General features: G+C 39.1%; 1 protein-coding gene across 2 annotated transcripts in view; it reads right to left on the bottom strand.

Annotated features, from left to right (window-relative positions):
- Positions 1 to 406: 406 nt before the first annotated feature.
- The window catches only part of Pdss1 (decaprenyl diphosphate synthase subunit 1), a 43341-nt gene continuing 31210 nt past the window's right edge, over positions 407 to 12537 (bottom strand). The window contains exons 8-12 of one of the 2 annotated variants that reach the window (XR_009592948.1): positions 11241 to 11321; positions 11003 to 11116; positions 8429 to 8619; positions 4704 to 4784; positions 779 to 857 (exon numbers count right to left, since the gene is read on the bottom strand). Coding sequence is in view for 1 of the 2 variants with exons in the window: in XM_021654588.2 (XP_021510263.2) it covers positions 717 to 857; positions 4704 to 4784; positions 11003 to 11116; positions 11241 to 11321 (417 nt within the window). In the remaining variant the exon portion in view is untranslated. Of the gene's footprint in view, positions 858 to 4703; positions 4785 to 8428; positions 8620 to 11002; positions 11117 to 11240; positions 11322 to 12537 lie in introns of both variants that reach the window. The other variant, XM_021654588.2, reaches the window with a different exon arrangement.

Here is a 12537-nt window from a genome sequence, read left to right on the forward strand (position 1 = left end):
CGGATATTAAAGTAGATCACACAAGTGTGGGTTTCTATGTATTGAGAATTACATTTATGACAGTATAGTAAATGGTGAGAGCGGTGCAAATTATTTCTGAAAATTAAAGACCATTGTTCCTACCAAATCAGTAACTATTCATATATATTTTACCTTTGTTATTTTTGAAGTATTATATCATTAGTGATCAGATAGCTATATTATGCTTTTTCTTTTTGAAGCAGAATGTTTTCTTAATTTGTAAATAACCTGTTGTCTAAATTTTATCTACAGTCTTTTATAATAAACTATGCTCCTATATGAAAAAATTTGGATATTGTTAAAATATAACTAATGTGGATTTAAATTTAAATACAGACTTAAATTCTTTGACCTTTAATCTTATGGTAAAACAAAGACAAACCACTTGAATTTTAACGTTGATTATTTATTTGTGTAATGGCTTTACATGTGGGCATTAACAGTGTAAACAATACCACATATAACCATCAGGATACCTCGATTAGAATTTATAGGACTATAATGACACTGGTTTAATTACATTTAAAAAGTTTTCTGAAAAACTTTGCCAATAAAAAAAATTGCCCACCAATAGTAAGGTTGAAATTATTTTCTAAAATGATTTTTGGTTATCTGCACATGAAGCAAATATCATTTCACAAAATTCATTAGGCACAGTCTGGTAAAATAGCTGCCAGAAAGAACAGAAAGTATAGTCATTTGTCTCTTGTGAGGACACTTTCTGAAAGCTGAATGAGGGCATCCCTTTCTGTGGATGGTCTAAGTTTCCTGATCTCTCTCACTGCTTCGTGACAGTACTGCTGGGCGAGGTAGGTTGTTTGTTGCACGCCGTCACTCTACAGGAGACCAAAAAAAAAAAAAAAAAAAGCAGAGGTCAGCTCCTGGATTGCTGATTTATGATAGATTAACACCTTCTCAGATCAGATGAGTCAGACTATGCCTGAAGTTCTTTTCCCAGCAAGTGGCTGCCAATTTCTGTGCTTTACCTCTTCATATGTAAACATTCTTCTTTAGCTCTCTCAGCACATGCAGAAATCAGCTGTCATGCAACCAGCCATTTACTGTTATTTTTACAGAAGCATTAAGACTTTTAAAAACTTCTACCTAATCTGGGTGCTGGTGGTGCACATCTTTAATCCCAGTATTTGGGAAGCAGAAGCAGGTGGATCTCAGCGTTCGAAGCCAGCCTAGTCTATAGAGTGAGTTCCAGAACAGACAAGGCACAGAGAAACCCTGTCCTATGAAAAAACAAACAACCAAACAAGCAAGCAAACAAAAAACCTTCCTGTTTTAAAATGAAAATCTAAATGGATGAAAAAGCTGGTTTCTGCCATCTGTTGCCTTTCCTGTTGGAAATGACATATCCTATCTACAGAGTTTCCTAATCTAAGCATTATCTCACTGACTTAAGTTCTTTTGTGGATTACCTTTGCCATCATGCAGATTAACTTCTAGTCTTGTATGAAGACACCGTTTCTTCTGTCTCCTCTGTGCCATTAAACACTTCCTTCTCCGTGATTCACAATCATTTATTGAGAATACAATATTCTTAGTATTTGGGTGAAAAACCTTACTCAGAACATGACAGAGTTTAGTTTTCTGTGCCATTTTGCTTTCTCTCCTTGGTGTTTTAACACATCTTACGTAAGTACTAGTGCAAATAAATAACTTACTACAAACTACAAAGGATATGTGCGAAACCAACACTTTTAATTTTCTTTTCAAGACTGGGTCTCACTCTAACCCTGCCTGGCCTACAGCTTACTATATAGATGATCAGGCTGGCCTCAAACTCAGATCTATCTGCCTTTGCCTTCCAAGTGCTGGGATTAAAAGATGCATGATCACAACCAACGAGAAACCAACTTTTTATTCTCTAAGTGTGACTTCACTTGCACTTGTGACTTATTTAGCAGTTTAACTCAGTAGAGAATTCCAAATGTTTACTTAGACGTCCTTTGGAAGACCTTCTTCCTCCATTTTCTTTTGGCATCCAGTATGTTTATTATACAGAGCCAGTTTTGGTATCTTTGCCTTTTGTAGTGACCACTTTGTAGATTCTCTTCCTGAAATACCTGTTACAATTATGGCCTTTACGTACATGCATGCATACATACATACATACATACATACTTTACACTTGGTTCTTATTAATTCCACACTTGTTACTGGTCCTCCCTCTTTCTCAAGGTTATCCCTTCCTGCTTTTATGTAAATACATTCTATTAACTCTTCCTCTAATATCTTTTTTCTAAATTTAAATCTAGACTCTGCTTATGAGAAACGATTCTTTTTGAGACTCATTTTGCCTAACATAATGATCTCTAGCTCCATCTGTTTTAAATATCATAATTTTATTTTAATTATGTGTGTGCCTGGATGTGGGTATGTACATGTTGAGCATAGATGTCATGTAGACTAGAAGGGGGTGTATTAAATCCTGGAACTGGAGTCACACGCAGTTGTGAATTAAACATTAAGAACACTAAGCCATCTTTCCAACTCTGATTTTGTTTTCTTTGTGGCTGTATAAAATTCCACTGTGCATATATATCACATTTTCTTTATTCACCAGTTGATGAACACCTAGGTTAGTTCTGTTTATTAGCTACGGTGAACCGTCCAACAGTAAACATGGACTGTAAGTATCTCTGGTTATGTGCTGTCTCAAGGGTCCATCAGATATATATCCTGGAGTGGTAGAGATAGGTCATATGGTAGTTCTCTGCACTGACTTCCATAGTTGGCACATGGCTTTACATTCCCATTAGCAGTAAGTAAGGATTCCTTTAATCCCAGACCCTAACCAGCATTTATTGTTGTTTTCTTGATAATAGCCATTGTGATGGTGGTTAAGATGGAATCCCAGTCTGAATGTGCATTTCTCTAATAGCTAAGAATGTTGAACATATTTTCAAATAGTTACTGGTCATTTGTATTTCTTTTAAAAACCATCTGTTTAGTTCATTAGCCTACTTAGTAAATGATTAAATTAGTATTTGAATTTTTCAATTTGACTATATATTTTGGCCCATTTGTCAGTTCTTGGGATTATTTCTGTTCTGTGAGTCGAATAACAGGCTGGGCATGAGATGGCTTACAGGTGGAGCACTTGTTGACACGTTACAAAGCACTGATTAGCACCTGGCACCAGGGAGCTTAAAAAAGGTCTTGTAAGAATTTACTAGCTTTGAGGATTCTCCCATTTAGTGTTCAGTCTTTATACTCACATTGACCTGCTCAGTAAGTTTTAATCAACTCTTTAGTAATCCCGAGTCGTCCATACATACTAAATGAAGAAATAGGATTTAGAAGCCCCCATTGAGTGGGAAAGGATCTAGGATTTAGAGGACTTCATCTAATTTGTTTTCTAAGTGCATGCCTGTGTCACCAAGGCAGGTTGGCTTTTGAAAGGAATAGTAGTATTTATTAGAATTAAAATTTCCCTCTTCAGTATCACTGATCACTTGAGACCTTGATTCGCTTTCTAAGACCCATGCTTTTGTACATAACCTGAGCATGTACATCATTGTTACCATTCTTTATGTATCCGTTGCTCTAAACAATCATATTATAATTAGGTACCATAAACAATCCAAAGATAGTTTAAAGTATAAAGCAATGTTCTAAAAATTTGAACACATCTTCTGATAATCTAGGGAGAAGTTCTGGCACCCTCGGGGATACCAAAGGATGGCTGCACTATTATTTCTAAGGTTCTATTGGATTTGAGTCTTTATAGCACTGCTAAGCACTCACTAAAACACTGGGAACATATTTACTTAGAATTCTTTTCATGTGTTGCACACTAAATATGATCTCATACCACGCTTGTTTACTTACTCCATTGCATGCATTTAACCTGTGGCCTCCAGAGAACTATAAATTTGGAAACTGATCATTCTTCTTTTAAAAAAATCCATTTGTATTGTGTTTAGTGTGTGCATGTGAGTATACACATGACAGGGCACATGTGAATATAAGAGGAAAACTTGGGGGAATTGAACTCAGGTCAAAGGCTTCGCAGCTCTGGAAATAATTATTCAAAACAAAACAAAACCCTTGGGTGTCTGAGAGAAATTTCTTAAGACATTCAACACCATGTTTAACACAAGCCTCTAGGTCTTGAACAGCGTACAATAGTTGTCCCTGTAAAAGAAGAGCTCTCAGGAAGGCATAGTTGACCATGTTGGTTCAAGTTTTTAGGACCCATTCACTTTTACTGGAAACATTTATGAGTAGGCTGTTAAAACCATTTAGCAAGATAGGAAGTGAGCTTGGAGCTTGTTGCCAAGCCTGAACAAGTTCGTTCTTCAGGACCCACATGGGGCAAGAAGAGAACCAACTCCTTTAAGCACAGCACAAAGGTACCACAAATATAAAAGTAAATTTTTAGAATGAGTATCCCAGTTTTCGTCAAATCAAGGGGTGACCAATTTGCCCTGTACGTAAAATGTTTGCTACGGTGCCTGCTGTTGCCTTTTGTATTTAAAATGGTCTACCTGGAAGGGAGGCAAGATGTGTCAGTACAGGTGCTTGCTTGCCAAGGCTGATCACCTGAGCTGATCCCTGGGATACACACCCTCTTACCAGTTGTCCTCTGACCTTCAAATATGTGCTAGGCACATGCATGTGCACAAACAAGATTAAGAAAAAAAAAGGTCCTTTACAAATAGTCTTACCTGTAACACATATTGCCGAGCTCTGTCCACATCTCCTGGCAAGCTGAACCGTCTCATTATCATAGCGTTCATTTCTGGGAACTAACCATAAAGAAGGGAAATCTAGTTATTGTTTTCAGGAGGAATTAAGCATTTTTGGTATTTGTAACTATAGAAAATAAAAACAAAAACTTGGGGCTGGAGAGATGGCTCACTTGGTGCTCTTGCAGAGGCTGTGGGGTTCTTAGCACCTACACCAGGAAGATCACAGACTTCCCGTAATTCCACTTCCACAAGATCTGACACTCTTCTGCCCTCGAAGGGCGGTGCACACCTTGATGCACATACATATTAAAAAGGAACTAACTGTTCTATCTGTAGTCAGTGTTGAGTAAGTTGCATGAGGACAAAGTATTTGGAGCTTCTTGGCTTTAATTCAGTTGGATCTGGTTTGAGAGTGCCTTTTTAAATTCATTTCCAGGTGTTGACATTGCTGGTCTAGGACTGCATTTTGAAAACCACTGGTTTAGGGAGAGGTTAGGGTGCACACTGGAATCATCTGCATGTGTATGGGATACTGCAGGTGGAGGTCTAGATCCTACTCCTAACACATGTGATCATACTGGTGTCATGATTATCAAAACTTCCCCAATATTTTAATGCACATCTTTGGGTTAGAGGAGACAGAGATATCAATCAACCAGGTCAGTGGTACTGAGTTATGAAAGAGGGTAGGCATACAGCTCAGCATTAGAGCATTTGCTCAGCATGTTAGAGCTTTGCTTCCTTTCCTAACACCACAATAAAAACTTGGGGACTTGGAGACTTTGTAGGGGAGGAAAACTCTTCCTTCTGCTTTTCTAAGTTCAATGGCTGGCCCAAGAAAACTAATTCACTGCAACACAAATTATAGGAGAAAAAAGGCACAGTGGCGAAAAGCCTGGCTAGAGCGATGGCTCACTGGGTCAAAGGTCTGACAGCTGGAGTTTTATGTCAGAATCCACAGGAGCAGAGAACAAGACTCCTGAAAAGTCTGCCCAGCCGCCCGTCTCTCCGCCTGTGCATGCACATACACACAATATAAATTTCTTAAAGTCAGTAATGAAAATGTCTTCTATTTTCATTTCGTAGCAGTTATGTAGGAGGACTCCCACCATCACTAGGACAAAGCCAGGACAACACATCACTTCCAGATCCAGGCCTCATGTCTAGGTTCTGCCAGCAGCCACCCCAGCTGAGTGAGTTCCTCAATCTCCGCCTTCTTTCTTTTCAGTCTGAACTTTTACAATTTCTAGCAGTCTGTAGTTCCATGGAGTAAGAGGTGGGATGTGTTTGGTCACAGACATCCATGCTTATGGCAGTTGTCAGTTTTCCTGGCTCTATACCTGAAGGATGAAGTAAGTTGTCCTGTAATAGTGACCATGGAATCTGCAGAAGGAAAAACAGGGCACACAGAGAAGCCCTAACCAAACGAGTCCTGTTCTTCTAGAGCAGTACGTGTTTAGAAACTAAGTTGTCAACATTTAGAGGCAGCTAAGTGTACAGAATGTAACTAAGTTGCATTAGTTACTGGTCTTTCAAGAATAAAATTATGGGGCTCAGTGGTGCACGCCTGTAATCCTAGCACTCTGGGCGGCAGAGGATCTGAGTTTGAGGCCAGCCTGGTCTATAAAGCAAGTACAGGACAGCCAAGGCTACACAGAGAAACCCTGTCTCAAAAAAAAAAAAAGTTTTTTTTTTAACTTTACTAAGTTTTAACAGAAACAAATCAAGAAATCAATCATAATTTTGGTGGTTAGAAAGTCAAGCCTTTAGGCGTTTATTTTAGTATTCAAATATTTCTCTCCCACCTGCTTATTTATAGGCAGTATCTTAAAGCAGATGCGATGGTGTCTTTGGCATCTAGCAAGATTCCCAGTTTATGACATATAAGCTTTTATTTTTTTCAGTATGAGTTATGTGTGATAAATAAAATAGTGTAGTTTCTCTGAAGCTTTTACTGCAAAAACACCAAGAAAGCAAAATTCTAAAGAAATATAAATTGCAGTGAGAATGACTACATTCCTCCTTTTTTTCTCCTTTGAAATAATAGCATGTAAATTTCAGTATGAAAATATCAAACTTCTAGAAGCTTACTGTTTAGCCCTACTCCCCTCTATATGTGAGGAAGAACTGAGAAACAGGAAGATGGTTTTTGCCCCAGATTCAGTGAGAAGACTTTGTTGTTTTGTTTTGTTTTTTGCTTGCTCATGCAGTTTAACAAGTAGATAAACAATCTGTGAGTGAATCAGATTCTAACTCTAAAATATGTTCTTATAACTACAAGGTGATCAGTGCATTGAGACCTGAAACCTGGATAATTCTAAGACACCAGCTAGTCACCACTGTGGCATAAGCCTGGGCATCTGGGGTGGGGGCTGCTGACCGGCCTGACACGTAGGTCCGTGATTATCAATAACAAACAGCTCAAAGGAAAGTTCTTTAAGAGAGCTTTTAAACTAATGGAGTCTCACTTCTAGTGTCTTTCTAAGTATTTTTCTGTCATTGAAAGACTTAGTATGGAGATTTTTAAGAAATACATAATAAATAGCCAAAGATTATCTCAAATTGTTTTTCAAATTGAAGGATATCATTATGTCTTACTCATTTTCCCACATTTATATGTTCAAATATTATCTTTAGGGAGGGGAATCAGCAAGTCGAAGCAAGAAAAAAGACAAATGTTTCTAATTAACTGTACCTTTTGGGGCATCACAAACAGCAAAAATGGCTGTCAGATATAAAAAAAAATGCATTCAAGTTTTTTCAAAAGCATGTATTTTGAGAAAAATTATAAAGCTTGAGATAGCACAGCAAATTCAGGTAAACATTATCATGTTAATGCACAAGGAATTCTAAAGAAAAAGGGCAGAGACTTGTTTGTTTAGGATAAATGTATTTCCAATTCTTGTCCAGTAGTTTCTATGTACAATTAATTACAGACAGCTGCCTCTGGCTCTGGTTGGTTTGCACTTGTTGTTTTTTTCGTTTTCTTTTATTTATTTTTTTTTAGCAGAATCTCATGTAGCCCAGGATGACCTTTAATTCACTATATAGCTGGTAATATTTTGAATTCCTGATCTTTCTGCCTCTACCTCCCAAGTGCAGGGGCCCAGGGAATTGTGCAGGCAAGGCAAGCACTCTACCAACTGTGTTCAAGTTTTTGCCCTTGAAGAAAATATACACAGAATATGCTAATATTCTGTCATCACAGACTTCTCTGGGAATCATGAAGCATTTATGTGTGTGTGGTGCATGTGCACATTAAGAACCAAATCCAGGGTCATACACAATGCGAGGCTAATCCCCACCATCGAGCAACAGCCTCCTGATGCACTTCAGATCCCTGAACAACAGTCATCAGGGAATCCTTCCCAGAGATACCAAAAATAGGAGTCAGTGAAACAGTTCTTAGTCCAGCAAATCCTAATGCTCAGATCATTGACCATCCAGCATTAAAGAGGAAAGAAGCCAGGGTTTGGTGGACAAGGCTGTTATCTTAGTACTTGGGAAACTAAGGCAGGACGACTTCCACCAGCTTGGGGAAGGCCTAGGATGGATTCCTTCAAAAGCAAATTTGTGGACAAGACACCTGCTCCTGGGAAAGGCTTACAACACCTCACAACGCTAGTAAACGGTATGTTAACCAATACTAATAGTGGATAATCGTGTGCGGAGTATCTCCAGTGCTAGGGCACACCAGTTACCTGGTCTGTGGGCAGACCTACTGGGTACTGTTATCCACACTGTTAGTTGCAGGAGCAATTCAAGTGTAGTAAAATGAATGCTGGTCTTAGAAGACTTGGGAAAGATGTTCAATCGCCTTCTGTGCCATCTACCAGATGTTCCATTTTGGCCAGACATGAGCATCAGTTTCATTCATAGAACAAGCAGTTATCTACCACAAAGTAGAATTGTGACATCAGGGACAATGTAAGAAAGAACCCTTTATAAACTAAAATCAACACAGTTTTTATTAAAGCAAGATACTGTATAATTCTGTATGATTTTTTGAACTTGATTCACCCCAAATTATTTTTAAGGCCCATGAACTTTTGACAGACTTCTTGCTAAAAACCTCTTTTTAACAGCATAATCTATAAAAGAGCCTAAACTCAGGGTTTTAAGAGCAATGTATAAATACAAGTTTGCTTAGATATGAATATATATTTGGTTAACTTTTGGCCCATGTGCCAAAATGCAAAATGAGTTTCTGTCTAGGGTCACTTCCTGCTCAGCATCATCATGTGCTTCCTTTCTGAGGCTGCACTGTTTCTTAAGGGAAAGTGCTGTCGGGTCAGCAGAACTGGGTGCCTCATGACTCCGGGATTTATCAGTAAGGCACACATAAAACCATAGTCTGTGTAACCTTCTGTTCCTTTTCCTTGCCTGTACTTCGAGAATAATTAACCAACCAACCAACCAACCAACCAACCAAATACAGTATCTCAGCATTTTCCCATCTTACTGCAAGCCAATTGTAAGAGCTGTGCATTCAGTTCTGTTCTTACTGTGTCCCATTGTATCTGAACATATAATTAGCTATCAATCCTTTGTGTAGAGGACAGTAAATTGGTTTCATAAGAAATTATGTAATGAAACACTCAAAAGAAGTCAGTCCATTTCATTTGTTTCATGGAGTTCATGACAAGTATTTATAATTGCTGAGACTTCTAAAAGCGGAAGAAACCAAAGCTCTTTCTCGACGAACCAGGGAAAGGCTCAGGGCCTAGTTAACTGATCTTTCCTGAGCTAGCTGGCTCGAGGCATGGATCATGCTGTCCTTTGTTCATGCATGCTAACCTGTGACTGTAATTGTTCAACAAATGCTGGCCAGTGATTAAATTTTCTATTACCAGATAAACCTTCATTTATACACAAATGGCTCAGGATTATTTGTGTGTGTTTGTAGGTAGTTATGGTATAACAGAAAATGTTTACTAAAGCACTAATATAAAAAAGGTTTTCTTAAATTTTTTTCTAAACTTGGCCTATATATTAATAATCTTCCTGAATACTGGGCTATTGAGTTAATATATTCTAGTATCATGGGAGAAGGGACTTACCATTCATAGAATGTATTTTGTTTTTAATTTTTTTGAGGGTTTTTTCGTTCTTTCTTTTTTGTATGTAGCCCAGACTGCCCTCATACTCATGATCTTCCAACATCAATGCCTCTGGGTGTTGGGGTTATAGGCCTGGGCCATTGTATCTGAACTGCACACCTTTCACTTCTTATCTTCACCTCTAATGTTTGAGACGATGAAGCATGGCAATGAAGACAGAAATTTCTACTAAAGTGCCCCATCATCTCTGTTCATAGTCTTTAGTCTTTAATTGACTGAGACTGTCCATGGTACCCAGCCCGGCCATCCAGGCTTCAGCCGCCCCTAGGCTCTGCTAGCTTCTCTTTCTTGAATCAGAAATAAATCAAAAGAAAGGTCATTGGTTTCAATAACAAAGTGGAGCTACTATGTGCTAGAGAAGTTATGACTTAAATTTTAAAGAAAGAATACAGGCAAGATTCATGAAAAAAAACTGATACTTTAAAATTTTTAGATTGGTGAAAACTGTTTCATTACACTGCCAAATAAACAATTAAATGCCACTCAGATGAGTTTTAATGATAGCTACATACAGCTAATGGCCCACTTGTTCTAAGCAGCATTTGGCATAGCCAAAGCATATGGTCAGGACCTACAGAGGATACTATGAAATGGCTACCCTGACAGTCACTGCTGAGCTTCCTAAGCATCTCATCTAGTTAAGGAGGACTTGAAAGCAGCTTTCCTTACTTCCTTCTCTCAATCGGGAAAAGGAAGGTTCTAGTGCATTCAATTGACTTCTTCACATCCTGAAGCAATGGCTCTGGCTCCAAGGCTTCTCTCAGAGTGCATTAAACTTCTAGATCTTATGACTTTCTCAGACTTAGACACAACCTTGGAACCTGCTTTGAGGCATACCCAATCACAAGAGTAGGAATTGTCAAGCTTGCAAAACCAAAACACATGAAATTCAAACAGTACTAATGATTTACAAGATAATGAGTGTTACATCAAGTAGCCCTGACAACAACTGAGGAGATTACAATCTGTATTTCAGAGATAAGGGTTATAGAAGTGAAATTACCACCCTAACATCAGTTATGAAACCAGGATCAAATCTGTGGTCCCTTATCTAAATGCCTCCAGCTGTTTTTTATTTCACAGTTTACCAGCTGTGCCTGAAGATATTGGTTCCAGAGGGCTCCTCAGCAGTGTTTCAAAGAGAATAAGACCTACCTGCTGGCAAGCAAACAGGACAGGGCCGGTGGCTATGCCTAGCTTCAGGTCTGCAGATGTTGGCTTGCCCATCTGATCAGAACATGAGGTGAAGTCCAATACGTCATCTATGAGCTGGCGAGAGGAGAGATGAGTATACCCACTGAGCTGCACTGTCCTCACTGCTTTGACTGCTCTACACTGAGGAGAGTGCAGGCTTTACCTATATGGCACCATTCCCACAAACAAGCATACCAACCTGAAATGCTATTCCAATGTTTTTGCCGTACTGATAGGCAATCTCATGCACCACTGGGTCAGGGCAACCCAGGAGAGAGACCTAGAACAAAAAGAAGATTCTGCTAAGCAGTGGCATCTAGGCACAAGGCATCCCATGGTGATGAAGGAGCCACCCACACATTCCGCAAGAGCATTGAGCCAATGGTACAGACTATTGGAGATGCTGGAACCAAAAGGAGACCCAACATGTTAGAAAGTGGTGTTTTCTTTTGTGTAGTTCTGAGACTAGAGCCCAGGGCCTCATGCAAGGTAGACAATCACTCTACTATCCAGCTACAACTGCAGCACATTTTCTTACATTTATTTTAGTACCTGTGAGTGTGCATAATGTGTGTGAGCGTGTGTGGGAGCCACTCTGGTGTCACTTTTCTTCATCTTTACATGGACTTCAGGGATTGGATTCAGGTTGGCAGACTCATACACAAAATGCCACCTTGCTATCTCCATTTTCTTAAATTCTAAGGAATCTAGCCTTCCTCCTCCTGTTCTTTCAAACAAGATAAAGAATGCTTTGGACAAAGAGTCATAAGACTAAATTTTGATGATGAGCTAAGCAAACCTTTCTGGTACGTAAAACAGATCCCATTGTAAAACACTCTCTTCCAACACTGCAGTTTCTGGCTTTACTGGCCTGAGGAATCACCTTCATTTCAGGGGTAGAATCTCATCAAACATGTAACATTGCCAAGCACCTCATCTGTAGGTCAGTTGTAGTGATCACACTTTTTATGAATGCAGTTGTTTCTTGCTATGTCTGTTAATGGCCTTAGGTCTCAGTCCAGTCTTAGATACTGTGTTTTCAATACAAGAAGAATCTTTCCTGGGCCTACTGTTTCCATCCCTCTCATCAGAAGTAACTTAACTGTATTGGGACTGTTTGTTTGCACCCCTACCTTCCAAAAGGAGAAATGTTGAACTTGTAAAACTTAAAACCTCAAACACAAGCTGGTAAGTGAGGAGCATGCTAATCCACATTAATCCGCTGGAGCTACTTCCTGCTGTACTGTTGAGCATGTTAAGCAGGCCCAGCCACATTTTCAGAAATCAAAGACTGGGAAAGAACAAGAGGGAAACTGCTCAATTGGAAAGAAAAGTCTCTGTTGATGCTCAGTGAGGAAGCCAGATAAAATAGGTCAGTGGTGATAAATAAGCACCTGCCTACTTCTTTAGTTTTCTACTGGAGACCCCATTCTTCCTGGACACCAGCATGGGAAGTAGAGACAAACTCTCCAGAAACCTGTGGGACTGGAAGTATG

The sequence above is a fragment of the Meriones unguiculatus genome, chromosome 7 (genome assembly GCF_030254825.1).
Source record: "Meriones unguiculatus strain TT.TT164.6M chromosome 7, Bangor_MerUng_6.1, whole genome shotgun sequence".
Lineage (NCBI taxonomy): Eukaryota > Metazoa > Chordata > Mammalia > Rodentia > Muridae > Meriones > Meriones unguiculatus.